The sequence below is a fragment of the Lucilia cuprina genome, chromosome 2, assembly GCF_022045245.1.
Source record: "Lucilia cuprina isolate Lc7/37 chromosome 2, ASM2204524v1, whole genome shotgun sequence".
NCBI lineage: Eukaryota > Metazoa > Arthropoda > Insecta > Diptera > Calliphoridae > Lucilia > Lucilia cuprina.
In genome coordinates, this window is record NC_060950.1 from 65,533,480 (window position 1) to 65,551,484 (window position 18,005).

The 18,005-nt window shown below is 30.9% G+C and overlaps 4 protein-coding genes across 6 annotated transcripts in view; 3 read left to right on the forward strand and 1 right to left on the reverse strand.

Annotated features, from left to right (window-relative positions):
* Positions 1 to 874, forward strand: part of LOC111686408 — a 1,825-nt gene extending 951 nt beyond the window's left edge. The window contains exons 2-3 of the mRNA XM_046956156.1: positions 185 to 377; positions 443 to 874. Of these exons, the coding sequence (XP_046812112.1) occupies positions 185 to 377; positions 443 to 768 (519 nt within the window). The 3' untranslated portion in view covers positions 769 to 874. The remainder of the gene's footprint in view (positions 1 to 184; positions 378 to 442) is intronic.
* Positions 1 to 8,740, forward strand: part of LOC111686411 (transmembrane reductase CYB561D2-like) — an 11,938-nt gene extending 3,198 nt beyond the window's left edge. The window contains exons 2-4 of the mRNA XM_023448772.2: positions 5,539 to 5,920; positions 7,940 to 8,132; positions 8,198 to 8,740. Coding sequence (XP_023304540.2) covers positions 5,546 to 5,920; positions 7,940 to 8,132; positions 8,198 to 8,514 — 885 coding nt within the window. The 5' untranslated portion in view covers positions 5,539 to 5,545 and the 3' untranslated portion in view covers positions 8,515 to 8,740. The remainder of the gene's footprint in view (positions 1 to 5,538; positions 5,921 to 7,939; positions 8,133 to 8,197) is intronic.
* A 1,466-nt stretch (positions 8,741 to 10,206) lies between these two features.
* Positions 10,207 to 14,228, forward strand: LOC111686407. The gene is made up of 3 exons (XM_046956595.1): positions 10,207 to 11,313; positions 11,383 to 11,575; positions 13,831 to 14,228. The coding sequence occupies exons 1-3, from the start codon at positions 11,077 to 11,079 to the stop codon at positions 14,148 to 14,150; spliced, it is 750 nt and encodes a 249-aa protein (XP_046812551.1). The 5' UTR covers positions 10,207 to 11,076; the 3' UTR covers positions 14,151 to 14,228.
* Positions 14,229 to 15,747: 1,519 nt separating this feature from the next.
* LOC111686410 (protein spitz-like) overlaps positions 15,748 to 18,005 on the reverse strand; it is a 33,827-nt gene continuing 31,569 nt past the window's right edge. For all 3 annotated transcript variants that reach the window (XM_046950885.1, XM_046950883.1, XM_046950884.1), the window contains one exon: positions 15,748 to 17,395. In XM_046950885.1, the coding sequence (XP_046806841.1) occupies positions 16,144 to 16,887 (744 nt within the window). In that variant the 5' untranslated portion in view covers positions 16,888 to 17,395 and the 3' untranslated portion in view covers positions 15,748 to 16,143. The remainder of the gene's footprint in view (positions 17,396 to 18,005) is intronic.

The window sequence follows — 18,005 nt, forward strand, 5'->3', positions numbered from 1 at the left end:
TAGTATAGACACAGTCTTGACTATAGTATAGACCACAGTCTTGACTATAGTCTCGAATATAGTATAGACCACGGCTTGACTATAGTCTTGACTATAGTATAGACCACAGTATTGACTGTAGTCTTTATTCATATAAATCCACAGAAATATTGTTTCTCTTTTAATCCACTAAAAAACTTTTCAGTTCTCCTTTCTTATGGCCGAAGCTATAATGTGTCATTACAATCAAAATGTTTTGACTTTTAGCTTTCGTCGCAACACTAAAACCCTTATACATTTGGTGCTACAAGTTTTGGGTGGAGGAATTGGCATTGCAGGTGTTCTCATCCAATTAATACATGACAAATTCGATCTGTTCAATGTTCATGCAAAATTAGGCAAATTTCGCAATAAACTTTTTGAAATTTTCACAAAATTTTAATTGATTCTTTAACACTTTCAGGTTTTGCTGCTTTTATTTTATGTTTAATCAGTTTCGTAACGGGTTTATCGGCCTTATTTTCCAACACATTAAAACGTTTCTTAAGTCCACTGTTAAATAAAACTTTTCATAATATTTTGGGTATGAGTACATTTGTTGTAGCTCTAGTTGCTCAATATTATGGTTATAATACTGGTCTATTTACTCGTAATGTACCCACAAAAGATTTTGTTATATTAATGAAATGTTTAACATTAATATCAGCTGTTCTAACGTCTCTGGGTCCCTTGAAGACGTTGATCTATAAACTGAAGGTGGTTATTAGTCAGTATAGTGTAAATTATTGATTAACACTTCCAATTTCTGTATATGTTATATAAAGTCTAATTTATTTTGTATTCTATTTTTATATATTTTAATAATATTTTGTATTTAAATAAAATTCTACTAAAATTAATTGAAATAAAAATCGTGTAAAGGTATTATTACCGGGTAAAACCTATGTCTATACTAAAGTCGAAACTATAGTTAAGGCTGCGGTCTATAATATAGACGAGTTTATGGTCAAGACAGTGATCTATACTACAGTCGAGACTATATGTCAAGTTATACTATAGTCAAAATTTTAGTTAAAATTGTGGTTTTTACTGTAGTCGAGACTATAATCAAGTCTGTTGTTTATAATATAGTCGAGATTATAGTTAAGACTGTGGTCTATACTAAAATCGATACTACAGTTAAGGTTGTAGTTTATTCTATAGTCCAGACTGTTCTCTATACTATAGTCGAGTCTATAGTCAAGACTATGATCTATACTATAGTCGAGACTATATATTAAGACCACAGTTATACTACAGACGTGATTATAGTCAAGGCTTGGGTCTATACTATAATTGAGATTGTGGTCTATAATATAGACGAGACTATAGTCAAGACTTTGGTCTACACTATAGCTGATATTATAGTCATGATTGTGGTCTCTCTTTGTCGTGACCATAGTCAAGGCCGTGGCTACAGCAAAACTATAGACAAGACTATAGTCACGAGTTATAGACCACAATCTTATACTATTGACTATAATCTAGACTCTAAACTATAGTGTTGAGCACTGACTATATAGTGTTAATAATTTGTCCAAACTATTATGCAATATTTCCCACTGTGCAATAAACAAATATGCATTTACAACGTTAAGCATGCGAAACATCTAGTACCGTTTCCAGATAGATTTCCGTAGATCAAGTGCAACAAACAGTTCTCAATTATCAATAAGAATTAAAGGGAGTATTTGAGTAACAATGAGTAAACCGAGAATATCGTGCAAAACTTTAAATGAAATATAAAAAAAAATCTCACAGTAATATCAAACGTGATTAAGCTAAATAAAAACAGAATACAAAAAAACACACAATGTTATTTCCCTACTACAGTAAAACCTAAATAAAATGAACTTCTTAGGAAGAGTCAAAATTGAAATAAAAAAACTCATCAAAAAAAAATTGATCGTTTCATAGTTCGTTAAAATCATTTTAACATAAAATTATATTATATCGTGGTTTTACTGTATTTCATATTCTCAAATCTGTTGCATTCTTAAAATGTTTATATTGGATTAAAAAAAATTATATTTATTTTAATAAAAAATTCCTTAGAAAGTATTATACTGTTATACAGTTATATATAACATACATATACCGAAGAGGTTTAAACTTATATTTCCGGACATTATAATATTGTTTACAAAATTTATGCATGATTTGTTTGATTTAAGTTGTTTTAAATTATTTATTGTCATTGATTTATTTTTGTTTAAAAATAACAGTTATAATTAATCATATACAACATAAAAGTTTAATGAAATTGAAAAGGGTTAAAACGTTATAATTTCAATTATTTGTTGAATATATAGTCTTGATAATAGTTTAGATCACTGTCTTGCCTATAATCATGGCTTCAGATTAGACCAGTTTAATACTAGTTCAGTTCTAGATCAGATCTAGTTTAGTTCTAGTTCAGTTCTAGTTCTGTTCTAGTTCAGTTCCAGTTCAGTTCTAGTTTAGTTCTAGTTCGGTTCATGTTGTGTTCTACTTCTCTTCTAGTTCTGTTCTTGTTCCGTTTTGGTTCTGTTCTAGTTCTTTTCAAGTTTTGCTCGATTTCTCTTCTAGTTCAGTTCTAGTTCAGTTCTAGTTCAGTTCTAGTTCAGTTCTAGTTCAGTTCTAGTTCAGTTCTAGTTCAGTTTCTAGTTCAGTTCTAGTTCAGTTCTAGTTCAGTTCTAGTTCAGTTCTAGTTCAGTTCTAGTTCAGTTCTAGTTCAGTTCTAGTTCAGTTCTAGTTCAGTTCTAGTTCAGTTCTAGTTCAGTTCTAGTTCAGTTCTAGTTTCAGTTCTAGTTCAGTTTCTAGTTCAGTTCTAGTTCAGTTCTAGTTCAGTTCTAGTTCAGTTCTAGTTCAGTTCTAGTTCAGTTCTAGTTCAGTTCTAGTTCAGTTCTAGTTCAGTTCTAGTTCAGTTCTAGTTCAGTTCTAGTTCAGTTCTAGTTCAGTTCTAGTTCAGTTCTAGTTCAGTTCTAGTTCAGTTCTAGTTCAGTTCTAGTTCTAGTTCAGTTCTAGTTCAGTTCTAGTTCAGTTCTAGTTCAGTTCTAGTTCAGTTCTAGTTCAGTTCTAGTTCAGTTCTAGTTCAGTTCTAGTTCAGTTCTAGTTCAGTTCTAGTTCAGTTCTAGTTCAGTTCTAGTTCAGTTCTAGTTCAGTTCCAGTTCAGTTCTAGTTCAGTTCCAGTTAAGTTCTAGTTCAGTTCTAGTTCAGTTCTAGTTCAGTTCTAGTTCAGTTCTAGTTCAGTTCTAGTTCAGTTCTAGTTCAGTTCTATTCAGTTCTAGTTCATTTCTAGTTCAGTTCTAGTTCAGTTCTAGTTCAGTTCTAGTTCAGTTCTAGTTCAGTTCTAGTTCAGTTCTAGTTCAGTTCTAGTTCAGTTCTAGTTCAGTTCTAGTTCAGTTCTAGTTCAGTTCTAGTTCTGTTCTAGTTCAGTTCAGTTCTAGTTCAGTTCTAGTTCAGTTCTCTAGTTCAGTTCTAGTTCAGTTTCTAGTTCAGTTCTAGTTCAGTTCTAGTTCAGTTCCAGTTCAGTTCTAGTTCAGTTCCAGTTAAGTTCTAGTTTCAGTTCTAGTTCAGTTCTAGTTCAGTTCTAGTTCAGTTCTAGTTCAGTTCTAGTTCAGTTCTAGTTCAGTTCTAGTTCAGTTCTAGTTCAGTTCTAGTTCAGTTCTAGTTCAGTTCTAGTTCAGTTCTAGTTCAGTTCTAGTTAAGTTCTAGTTCAGTTCTAGTTCAGTTCTAGTTCAGTTCTAGTTCAGTTCCTAGTTCATTCTAGTTCAGTTCTAGTTCAGTTCGAGTTCAGTTCTAGTTCAGTTCTAGTTCAGTTCTAGTTCAGTTCTAGTTCAGTTCTAGTTCAGTTCTAGTTCAGTTCTAGTTCAGTTCTAGTTCAGTTATAGTTCAGTTCTAGTTCAGTTCTAGTTCAGTTCTAGTTCAGTTCTAGTTCAGTTCTAGTTCAGTTCTAGTTCAGTTCTAGTTCAGTTCTAGTTCAGTTCTAGTTCAGTTCTAGTTCAGTTCTAGTTCAGTTCTAGTTCAGTTCTAGTTCAGTTCTAGTTCAGTTCTAGTTCAGTTCTAGTTCAGTTCTAGTTCAGTTCTAGTTCAGTTCTAGTTTAGTTCCAATTCAGTTCCAATTCAGTTCCAATTCAGTTCCAGTTTAGTTCTAGTCCGGTTGTAGTTCAGTTCTAGTTCAGTTCCAGTTTAGTTCTAGTTCAGTTCTAGTTCAGTTCTAGGTCAGTTCTAGTTCAGTTCTAGTTCAGTTCTAGTTCAGTTCTTGTTCAGTTCTAGTTCAGTTCTAGTTCACATATAGTTTAGTTCTAGTTTAGTTCTAGTTTAGTTCTAGTTTAGTTCTAGTTTAGTTCTAGTTTAGTTCTAGTTTAGTTCTAGTTTAGTTCTAATTCTCTTCTAGCTCTGTTCAAGTTTTGTTCGAGTTCTCTTCTAGTTCAGTTCTAGTTCAATTCTAGTTCAGATCTAGTTCAGTTCCAGTTCAAGTCCAGTTCAGTTCTAGTTCAGTTCTAGTTTAGTTCTAGTTTAGTTCTAGTTCTCTTCTAGCTCTGTTCAAGTTTTGTTCGAGTTTTCTTCTAGTTCAGTTCTAGTTCAGTTCAAGTTCAGTTCTAGTTCAGCTCTAGTTCAGTTCTAGTTCACATCTAGTTTAGTTCTAGTTTAGTTCAGATCTAGTTCAGTTCCAGTTCAAGTCCAGTTCAGTTCTAGTTCAGTTCTAGTTCAGTTCTAGTTCAGTTCTAGTTTAGTTCCAGTTCAGATCTAGTTCTGTTCTATTGCAGTTCTAGTTCTGTTTTGTTCAGTCCTAAATCAATTTTGGTTCACGACTAGTCCGTTTCAAATCCATTCTAGTTCAGTTGTACCAAGAACACAGTCATCTCGTATATGGCATAGACCACAGATTTCACTATAGTATGGTATGGTACCATTTTGTGCCGATAGTATAATCGACAACAGTCCCTACTTAATTAAAGACTACAGTCTAGACTTTAATCTCAACTAACATATACACACTTTATTTAGCACCTATTTAGCATCTCAAATAATGTCTCTTCTAGTGAGACTTTTCGAACTTTTATATCAGATATTAATACATATGTTTGGTTAGTGGTTGAAATGGTTCATTTGTTTTCAAAAACTTTTGATAATAATAAACCCAAAAACAATTTTAAAATTGTCTAGTGTTAATAGGCCTGACTAACTATAACAAGTAGTTGCTTAAATTTTTCATATAAATTTATTATGTTTAGTAAATTAAATATTTAAATAATAAACAATTATACTCCGAAACATGCTTTTTTTGTTATCAAAGCATATATTTTCTATTTCCCCCCCCCCCCCCTTTGGGTTTCATCCCCAGCTTAAAAGAAAAAACCTTTAACGAAATTTATTTTAACAAAAAATAGACACTTTGATAAGAGAACTTTTTGTGCAAACACAATTACGCCAAGAGACAAACAATAACAATTTTAAATATATTTATACACAATATAATACAATTAAATTAAAATAACAGCAAAGAAAAACTCTGTGTTTTTTTTTCAAATTTAGCCTTAACATGGAATCATTGAATTCTACAACATGCAGTACCATACGAACCGATTACGGCAGCACAACGTTAAAAATTTCAATTGGTAAAAATTCGGAGAACGCGGACAACGCTATAACAACCTCTACCACCTCTTACGCCATCGGCTATCAGAGTTTGCCTTATACATCGTCAACGAATTTATATGCGAAATCGCGTTTTTCCAAAATGTCTATGGATACGATGCCGAATAGTGAATCACGACAAATATTGCAACGTTTGGAATATTTCCTCAATGTTTTGAATCAGATTTGTATTGGTTTTGTAACGATCTATATGAGTTGGATGTGTTTGCGCACGGGATTAGCTGGTACGGGTTTGCATGCATGGCTGGTGACAATTGGTGTAAGTAAGCGGGAAAAAGATTAAATACAAGAAGATCAAGTTCAGTTCTAGTTCTAGTTCAGCTCTAGTTCAGTTCTAGTTTAGTTCTAGTTTAGTTCTAGTTTAGTTCTAGTTTAGTTCTAGTTCAGTTCTAGTTCAGTTCTAGTTCAGTTCTAGTTCAGTTCTAGTTCAGTTCTAGTTCAGTTCTAGTTCAGTTCTAGTTCAGTTCTAGTTCAGTTCTAGTTCAGTTCTAGTTCAGTTCTAGTTCAGTTCTAGTTCAGTTCTAGTTCAGTTCTAGTTCAGTTCTAGCTCTAGTTCAGTTCTAGTTCTAGTACAGTTCAGTTCTCATTCAGTTCTGGTTCAGTTCTAGTTCAGTTCTAGTTCAGTTCTAGTTCAGTTCTAGTTCAGTTCTAGTTCAGTTCTAGTTCAGTTCTAGTTCAGTTCTAGTTCAGTTCTAGTTCAGTTCTAGTTCAGTTCTAGTTCAGTTCTAGTTCAGTTCTAGTTCAGTTCTAGTTCAGTTCTAGTTCAGTTCTAGTTCAAATCTAGACTCTAAACTATAGTGTTGAGCACTGACTATATAGTGTTAATAATTTGTCCAAACTATTATGCAATATTTCCCACTGTGCAATAAACAAATATGCATTTACAACGTTAAGCATGCGAAACATCTAGTACCGTTTCCAGATAGATTTCCGTAGATCAAGTGCAACAAACAGTTCTCAATTATCAATAAGAATTAAAGGGAGTATTTGAGTAACAATGAGTAAACCGAGAATATCGTGCAAAACTTTAAATGAAATATAAAAAAAAATCTCACAGTAATATCAAACGTGATTAAGCTAAATAAAAACAGAATACAAAAAAACACACAATGTTATTTCCCTACTACAGTAAAACCTAAATAAAATGAACTTCTTAGGAAGAGTCAAAATTGAAATAAAAAAACTCATCAAAAAAAAAATTGATCGTTTCATAGTTCGTTAAATCATATTAACATAAAATTATATTATATCGTGGTTTTACTGTATTTCATATTCTCAAATCTGTTGCATTCTTAAAATGTTTATATTGGATTAAAAAAAATTATATTTATTTTATTAAAAATTCCTTAGAAAGTATTATACTGTTATACAGTTATATATAACATACATATACCGAAGAGGTTTAAACTTATAATTTCCGGACATTATAATATTGTTTACAAAATTTATGCATGATTTGTTTGATTTAATTGTTTTAAATTATTTATTGTCATTGATTTATTTTTGTTTAAAAATAACAGTTATAATTAATCATATACATACATAAAAGTTTAATGAAATTGAAAAGGGTTAAACCGTTATAATTTCAATTATGTTGTTGATTATAGTCTTGATAATAGTTTAGATCACTGTCTTGCCTATAATCATGGCTTCAGATTAGACCAGTTTAATACTAGTTCAGTTCTAGTTCAGATCTAGTTTAGTTCTAGTTCAGTTCTAGTTCTGTTCTAGTTCAGTTCCAGTTCAGTTCTAGTTTAGTTCTAGTTCGGTTCATGTTGTGTTCTACTTCTCTTCTAGTTCTGTTCTTGTTCCGTTTTGGTTCTGTTCTAGTTCTTTTCAAGTTTTGCTCGATTTCTCTTCTAGTTCAGTTCTAGTTCAGTTCTAGTTCAGTTCTAGTTCAGTTCTAGTTCAGTTCTAGTTCAGTTCTAGTTCAGTTCTAGTTCAGTTCTAGTTCAGTTCTAGTTCAGTTCTAGTTCAGTTCTAGTTCAGTTCTAGTTCAGTTCTAGTTCAGTTCTAGTTCAGTTCTAGTTCATTTCTAGTTCATTTCTAGTTTAGTTCTAGTTCAGTTCTAGCCCAGTTCTAGTTCAGTTCAAGTTCAATTTATGATTTACTAGAGCTGCTCTGGGTGTAGGACTTCAATGAAAATAATTACCTTCATTGGAAAAAAAAACTTGGGAAAATCCCAGGGTCTATTATGATTTTGTTAATTGATTAAAGTTCAAACATTTTATATGAATTTTTATAAAAAAACACTAATCCCAAAAACAATTTAATGCAGTTCTCTTTCCTAATGGCTGAAGCTATAATGTGTCATTACAACCACAACGTTTTAATCTTTAACTACAGAAGAATTACCAAAACTACTATTCACTGGGTGTTACAAGTGTTGGGCGGTGGTTGTGGCATAGCTGGCGTTTTAATCAAATGTATACAGAAACACTTCTCTTTGCACTCAATACATGGGAAATTAGGTAATGCATTTTACGAGTATTTCTAAAATAATAAATTATATTCACTTATCTTTTATTGCTTACAGGTTTTGCCGCCTTCATTTTGTGCTGCATTAGTTTTGCCTCCGGTTTGAGTGCCTTATTTTCTACAAGATTTAAGAAACTTTTAAGTCCTTTACTAAATAAAACTTTCCACAACATCTTGGGTATTGGCACGTTTGTAGTGGCTTTATCTGCTCAATATTATGGCTATGAAACTGGGTTCTTTTCTCGCAAAGCTCCTTCAGCTGATTTTATTGTATTAATGAAATGTTTAACCTTAATATCATTGATATTATCCAGCATAGGTGCCTTGAAGGCTCTCTTTCATAAATCGACGAATATTGTTAGACATTATAGTTAGATAGATGATCGTTATGTTATTTGTAATTATGTACATACATATAAACATTTTAGTTTATTATTTATATATTTTGTTATATAGTTTTATATATCGCTATTCAGAATTACTACATAATGTCTGATGTATGACTCATTTTAAAATTAAAAATTCATTCGTAGATTTTCATATGCATTCCAATATTGAATTCTAGTTTGTTATTTGTAAATATATACATATTTAAATAATATATTTTATTAATTGTGAAAATTTTGCACTAAAACTAAACGAGAGTAAAAGGAAACTAAAACTGAATTAAAACAGAACAAAAAACGAATAAAAACTTAACTAGTACTAAACAATAACTAAACTAGAACTCAACTAGAACTAAATTATATCTAAACTACAACTGAACTGGTACTGAAGGAGAACTAACCTAGAACTGAAGTAGAACTCAACAGAAACTAAACTGAAACAACAACTAAACTAAAACTGAAGTAAAACTAAAGTAGAACTGAACTGGAACCGAAAAAGAACTGAAATAGTGCTGAAATAGAACTGATATAGAACTGAACTTGAAAAAGAACTGAACTAGCACGGAACTAGAATTTTCCTAGAACTGAAACTAAAGGGGAACTGAACTGAATTTACTTGATCAGAACTAGAACTTAACTAGAACCAAACTAGAAATAACCTAGAACTGACAGCTAAACTAAAAATGAACTAGAACCGAAATAGAATAGAACTGAACTACAATTGAACTAGAACTGAACTTGTACTGAATTAGAACTAAACTAGATCTGAACTAGAAAAGAACTTGCTCTTAGCTAGAACTGAACTAAAACTGAAGAGGAACTGAGAAAGTTGTAAAAATAAACAAGAACTAAATTAAATCGAACAAAAAACGTATTACAACTAACCTAGAACTAAACTAACTAGAACAACTAAATTAAAACTGAACTAGAATTGAACTAGAACTGAACTAGAACTGAACTAGAACTGAACTAGAACTGAACTAGAACTGAACTAGAACTGAACTAGATCTGAAATAGGACTGAACTAGAACTGACCTAGAACTGAACTGAACAAGAGCTTAACTAGAACTAAACTAGAACAACTGAAGTAGAACTGAGTTAGAACCGAACTAGAACAAAACTAGAACTTAACTAGTACTGAACATGATCTATACTAGAGCTAAACAGTGAACTAGAATAGAACTAGCTGAACTTAAACTAAAGTACTGCTGAAATACAACTGAACTAAAACTGAATTAAAACCAAACTATAACTGAATTACAACTGAACTAAATTAAAAATGAACTAGAACTGTACTAAAACTGAACTAGAACTGAACTAGAACTGAACTAGAACTGAACTAGAACTGAACTAGAACTGAACTAGAACTGAACTAGAACTGAACTAGAACTGAACTAGAACTGAACTAGAACTGAACTAGAACTGAACTAGAACTGAACTAGAACTGAACTAGAACTGTACTAAAACTGAACTAGAACTGAACTAGAACTGAACTAGAACTGAACTAGAACTGAACTAGGACTGTACTAGAACTGAACTAGAACTGAACTAGAACTAGAACTGAACTAGAACTAGAACTGAACTAGAACTGAACTAGAACTGAACTAGAACTGAACTAGAACTGAACTAGAACTGAACTAGAATTGAACTAGAACTGAACTAGAACTGAACTAGAACTGAACTAGAATTGAACTAGAACTGAAATTGAACTGAACTAGGACCGAACTAAAACTGAAGTAAAGTTGAAGTGCAACTGAACTAGATTTTAACTAGAACTGAACTAAAACTGAACTAGAACTTAGCTTGAATTTAGGACTAGTTCTGTGTTAATGAGGCATTCTTTACTATATTTATTTTTTTAATTTTTAATATTTTTTTTTAAATCCTCTGAATATCAACATCTATGAAAGACCTTTTAGGTCTAAGCTAAATGCTTATCAATACTCTTTTACTCTCTGAATATTTTTGATTACATTGTATGTAAAAATTCAATTTTATATGATTTCAAACTTCATTATTAAGTTCGATAATATGCATGTCTGAAAATACAAAACGATAGATAAAAATTTAATCAAAGACAGCATGAGTGAGATGAGTCGAAACAGATATTTTAAAGAATTGATAAAATTATGAAAACATATACTTGTTGACTAGAGGTCACAATTCTTTTGTAATGTTTTCATTTAGGATTGAATGGAACATACATTGATCAGTAATCTAATGAAAATCGAATCGAAATCATCGCCATCAATTTGACACTAAGACAGACTTTATAGAGTCTTGCTTTTGACAACTCATTTCACTCATTAATAATAATGGGAAACACTTTTAACAATCTACTTCTTTAAATCTCTGCCACCTAGTGGGTGTATGTATATTTACTCCAGTAACTTAGTTAAAACATCTTTTGAAAAAAATTCTAATAACTGATAAGTACTCATCATCATTATATACGAAGAAATCAATGTCGTAAGCATACGATTTAGTTCAAAAACAATTTTGAAAGTGTAATGTACTGATATTTTCAATATTTCTAAACCCGGAAACGAAAATGCGACAAACTGGTAAAATTATCATAAATAAAGTGGAGAAATCAAAAACAAAAGTGAAAAATGTCCAAACGAATTCAGTTAAGTCTAAAACTCCCTCATACTGTCAAATAATCGAATTTATATTGGTCTCTATAAATCGTTTACTAATCGGTTTTGTTACGATTTATATGAGTTGGATGTGTTTGCGTTTGAAATACGAAGATATACCTTTTCATGCGGTCTTGTGTACTTTAGGGGTAGGTAAAGGAAATCATGCGGGAGTAAAGAGATATTTTTAACTTATTTTGTCTTATATATACGTCTAGTTTGTTTGCTTGATGTCTGAGGGTTTATTGTCACATTATCGTGGTAATGCTTGGACTTTATTATGTTTTCGCACCGAAAAAACTCGTACTCATTGGATTTTACAATTAACCGGTTCGATAATTGGTTTGATTGGAATTGGTATTAAGTGTTACATAGAGGAAGTACATTTTCATACAGTGCATGGTTTAGTGGGTAAGTAGAACAAATTGAACTAGATCTAAGCTAGAAATATACAAGACCTTAATTAGAACTAAACTTAAAACTGAACTAACACTGAACCAGAACTAAGTTGCAACTGAATTAGAGCTGAAGTAGAGCTAAACAAGAAATGAGTTAGAACCGATTTGAAATGGTTTGGAACTGAATTAGAATTTAAAGTGTTCTCGAACTCGATTAGAATCAATCTAGAACTGAACTTGAACTAAAATAAATCTTAACTAGAACTGAGCTGGAATTAAACATGAGCTGAAGTAGAACTAAACTATAACTGAGTCAGAACCGAACTGAAGTGGTTGGAACTGAACTAGAAATGAACTAGAACCAAAGTAAAACTGAACTAGAACTAAACCAAAACTGAACTAGACCTGAACTGATCTAGAACTGGACTACAACAAAACTAGAACTGAACTGGACCTGAACTAGAACTAAACCAAAACTGAACTGGACCTGAAGTAGAACTAAACTAGAATCTAAACTAAAACTTAACAAGAACTGAGCTGAAGTAGAGCTAAACTAAACTATAACTGAGCAAGAATCTAACTGAAATGATTGGAACTGAACTAAAAATGAACTAAACTAAAACTGAACTGTAACTAAACTATAACTGAACCAAACCGAACTGGACGTGAACTGATCTCGAACTGAACTATAACAAAACTAGAACAAAAGTAGAACTGAACTAGAAGTGAACTAGAACTAAATCTGATCTGAACTTAAACTGAACCTGAACTAGAACTGAACTAAAACTGAACTAGAATTGACTAGAATTGAACTAGGACTGAACTAGAACTAGAATTAAACTAGAACTGAACAAGAACTGAGCAAGAACTGAACTAGAACTGAACTAGTATTGAAGTAGGACTGAACTAGAACTGAACTAGAATTGAACTAGTACTGAACTAGGACTGAACTAGAACTGAACTAGATCTGAACTAGAACTGAACTAAAACTGAACTAAACTAGAACTGATCTAGAACTGAACTAGAACTGATCTAGAACTGATCTAGAACTGAACTAGAACTGAACTAGAAATGAACTAGAAATGAACTAGAACTGAACTAAGACTGAACTAAGACTGAACCAGTACTGAACTAGAACTGAACTAGAACAGAACTAGAACAGTACTAGAACTGAACTAGAACAGAACTAGAACTAAACTAGAACTGAACTAGAACTGAACTAAAACTGAACTAAACTAGAAATGAACTGGAACTGAACTAAAACTGAACAAGAACTAAACTAGAACTGAACTAGAACAGAACTAGAACTGAACTAAAACTGAACAAGAACTAAACTGAAACTGAACTAGAACTGAACTAGTAAAGAACTAGAACTGAACTAGTAAAGAACTAGAACTGAACTTAAACTGAACTAGAACTGCCTAGAATTGAACTAGAACAGAACTAGAACTGAACTAGAACAGAACTAAAACTGAACAAGCACTAAACTAAAACTGAACTAGAACAGAACTAGAACTGAACTAGTAAAAACTAGAACTGAACTTAAACTGAACTAGAACTGCCTAGAATTGAACTAGAACTTAACTAGAACTGACTAAAATTGAACTAGAACTTAACTAGAACTGAACTATAACCGAAATAGAACTGAGCCAGTGCTGAACTAGAACTAAACTAAAGTTAGATCAGAACTAAACTAAAACTCAATAGGAACTGAACTAGAACTGCATAAGAACTACACCGGAACTAAAGTAGAATTGAACTAGAACTGAACTAAAACTGAACAACACAATTGAACTCATTCTAAACTAACTGAACTAGAACTTGAAATGGACTAGAAATAAACTACAACTGAACAAGAACTATATTAAAACCCAACTAAAAAATAATTGGCTATCACTTGAAAGCATTATTTGAAATCAATGGAAGCCCCCATATAATGTGAGCACTCTAAAGTATGCTGTACTATGTTCTATTTAAGACAAAGAAGTATAAACAAATTACAAATACAGTGGGCAAGATTAGGAAAACGAGACTTTAGTAGAGCACACACAGTCGACAGCAAAAGTAAGCGTGGCACAGTACTTTATATAGTACTTCTATATAAAGTTAAAACTTAAATTTGAACGCCTGTAAAAGCTATGACGGATCAAATTTGGCACACATACAACTTCGACATTCGTTTGAATATTAGGAGAATAGTAAACATTGACATTTTCTTTTTAAACAATAAACAAAAACACATTTTAAGTTAAATTTGAACATTTACAGGTTTAGCCACAGCTGCTCTCCTTACACTAAGCCTTCTAACAGGCTTAAGTGCCCTATATGCCACGGAAATGAAGCACTATATGCAACCTTTATGCAATAAAGCTTTTCACAATATCTGGGGTTTATTAACCTTTACACTGGCCATGATCAGCATGTATACCGCTTATGAAACGGAAATATTTTTTCAACATTCTTTAGATGCAGCCAATTACAAAGATTTCAAATGGTTAATACAATCGTGTATAATTATAATATGGTTATTAACCTGTTATGGTCCATTATGGTGTTTAATTTATTCAAAATTATGTAGAACTTGTTAAAATGAAATAAAACTATTACTTTTTTAGTTTTAGAGGTTAACATAATAATAATTTTTATTTGAAAACATTTAAAAGTTTTTTTTTTGTTTTTAATTTTGTAGCAAAGTGCATTTTAAATAATAATTTATAAATAATACTTTTGTGTAGGGTGTAGTTTTTAAAATTTATAAATAAAAAATTTTGTGTAAAATTTAAAAGAAATTTTCAATAAAACTTACAAACTAAAAAGAAAACAAAGAGAACATTTACACTTAATTTAGGGAAGGGGGTTTTTATTCGAGTTTGGGTTTAAAAAAATATATATTTTTTGTTTAAGTTTTTGCTTAATTTTATCTTTTATTTAAGTGGAGTTGTTAATTTAAGTTTAAAGCACTTTAAAGGCAATATTTTTTTATTAATATTCTTTTTGTTAGCAAGTTTTAAGTAGTTTTTTTTTTAATTATTTTTCTGGAATTTCTTTCGTTTGTTTGTTTGGTTAAATCTACATATAATAAACATATCACTTTATGTTATAAATAATTCGGCAAATTATTGGGAGTTTTTTTTTTTTTTTCTTTTTGGTATTTGCTATTTTTGTTTTAGTTTTATAAAGACATTTTAGAGCATCATCTTAATACAACAAATTTAAAACGAATTTTTTTTCAATATTTTCTTTCAATATTTTCTTTCAAAACTTTTATTTAATTTATAATTAAAAATTTATTATTTGATCTTTATTTGACTATAAAACCAGTACAAAACTTTCAAAGGAAATTATTTCATACAAAAATTTGTTTTAGAAACCTTTGATATATGTTTGTGATCAAGACCCGTAAATAATTCAATGTTAAAAAGTGGACTTCTTTGGAACTGAACTAAAACTGAACTAAAACTGAACTAGAACTGAACTAGAACTGAACTAGAACTGAACTGGAACTGAACTAAAACTGAACTAGAAATGAACTAGAACTGAACTAGAACTGAACTAGAACTGAACTAGAACTGAACTAGAAATGAACTAGAACTGAACTAGAACTGAACTAGAACTGAACTAGAACTGAACTAGAACTGAACTAGAACTGAGCTAGAACTGAACTAGAACTGAACTAGAACTGAAATAAAACAGATCTAGAACTGATCTAGAGCTGAACCAGTATTAATCGCGACCCCATCTAGAGCTAAGCTATGATTGATATAGAGCTGAGCTATAATTAATATAGACCAGATCTTGAACTATAGACCTGATCTATAGTAAAACTAGAAACTTAACTAGATGTGAACTAAACTAGATCTGAACTAGAATTAATCTAGACATTATCTAGAAATAAACTAGTGCAGATCTAGAATTAAACTTTAAATGATATTAAACTGATGTAGAACTAAACAAAAACAGAATTAGATTTGATCTAGAACCGAAGTAGAATAAATCTAGAAGTAAACTTGAACTGGGAAATAGGTTAACTAGAACATATCTAGAATTGATTTTAAACTGATAAAAAACTAATAAAAGAATACAAATTTGAATTGATCTAGAACAAAACTAGAAATGAAGTAGTTTCAATCTAGAACTGTTCCCTAAAAGGGGCAAGAGCTGAAATAGGACTGAACTCAATTATTGTTAAAAATCTCAAAATTCTGTCAAAAATTCTAATGTTTACGAAAAAATCTGTTGTTTTTTTTTTTTTTGGTAAAAAGTTTCTGGTTATAATTATTTTCTGGAAAACTGTTATGACTTAGTTAGCATTAACTCCACCTGCAGTTATCGTTTAACCGAAAGTTATTGTTCTGCCGATTAAAATACGTTTGGTAAGAAAACTGTCAATTTCAACTTTAAAATAAAAACCTTAAGTTAAAAGTTATTTGGAAAATTCTCAAATTTCTTGAATAACAATATAAAACTATAGCAAATACCACACAAAAAAGGAAGTGTACCCCACAAAATAGCTTAATACTAATCTTATAAACTGCCTTTTATTTTTTCTCAGATAATTTTCTCCTCCTTTTCTCCACCATTTTACAATTTATTAAAACGTTTGCTCGAAAAGCCCATAGGAAATGCTTCAATATGTTGCCTTAACCAAGAAACTTTACCATCCTTATCGTTATTCAATAAAAATTTCATATCATTATTAGAATCATCGGCCGAACAGCAATGTTTATCCGAACAAAAGCGACAATTGTTGTAGGCCAAAGTAGAAGTATAATCATATTCCTCATACATAATTTTGGCAGATTTTTGATCATAACGCAGATAGAGCGTTAAGCAGACGAATAGCAAGAATAATAAAATACAAGTAGCACCACTGGCAATGCTGGCCTTTTCCAAAATGGGACGTGGACGTTTGGGTTCATAGGAACCATCGAGTTCTTTGTATTCACAACGTGGACCCATAAAACCAATGGCGCACTCACAATTATACATAATGGAATCGCCTATTTTGACCGTAAAACAAGTGGCCTCATTGAGACAATACCAGGCATCATAATTAGCTGGACATTTAAAAGTGGGAAAGGTTATATTAGGCCTAGGAGTGGTAGTTGTAGTCGTGGTGGTAGTGCTGGTGGTGGTAGTACGTGCTGTAGTTGTGGTTGGAGCCCTGGTAGTAGTGGGTGCATTAATTGGCCTTGGCTTGGGTAAAGAACGACTAGAACAGGCCAAGGTGGAGGGTGTTAGATGGATTAACAATAAAAGGCAGCTTATAAACAAAAAATGGAATTTTGGTTTTAAATACCACAATACGTTGGTTAAGTTTAACATGTTGTTAATGACAAAAATGGAATGAGTTTAATTAAATATAAAATAAATTAGTTTCACTTAGTTGTTTGAGTTTGTTTTGAGCAATTCTTTAAGAGTTAACTTTAAGAATTTAAACAATATTTGGTTTATTACTTTTTAAACTATTTTCTTTTACAAAATAGTTTAGTTTTGTTTTATAAATTTAAATATTTTTTCTTTTTGGTATATTTACTTGAGTGTAGACAAATAATTGAATTGAGTTAAATTATAACATTAAAAAAACTTTATAAAAAAAGTTAAACAGTATCACAATGAAATTAAACAAAAATCTAAAAATTAAAACTTATATAAACTCTTCTTATCGTTAATAATAAAATTTCTTGGTCTAATGTTTAAAAAAAATTTATATCACTTTTCTTCTTAAAACTTAAATTAATTATTCTTTTTGCTCTTCACAATCTGCTGCTTTCCTTGTCTGCAATTAATAACCTTGTGTCCTTGTTATCCTTTTTGCAAATCCTTAACTAAACTGCTTGCAGGGCAGGGGGGAGTAAAAAAAAAAAGAAAATAAAAGAAAAAATTAATTCTTATTGCTATTAATCCCCCGTGTTTTGTAAATTTTAGTTTTCTGATGATTTACTGAAAATTTTAATGAAAAATGATTAATATTAATTGCAATTAGTTTTTTTAAATAATTATTTATATGAAATTTGTTTAATTAAAATCTATTAAACATTTGTTTACTATGGCAACTTTGATAACTCTATAACTGCAAGTACAAGAGAATATGGAGAAACAACGCATATTTTATTATCAGTTCTTTGATTTTGTTTTTAGGGTTATAAGGTCAATGATGCATTTTTTTCTAAACATGAAAAAATTGAACACAAAAAAAAACAAAACAAGTAAAAACGCAATTTATTTATACATTTCGGTAAGATATAGAACAGAACTAGAACAGAAATAGAACAGAAATAGAACAGAACTACAACAGAACTAGAACAGAAATAGAACACAACTAGAACACAACTAGAACAGAACCAGAACAGAACTAAAACAGAACTAAAACAGAACTAGAACAGAACTAGAACAGATCTAGAACAGAACTAGAACAGAACTAGAACTGAACTAGAACTGAA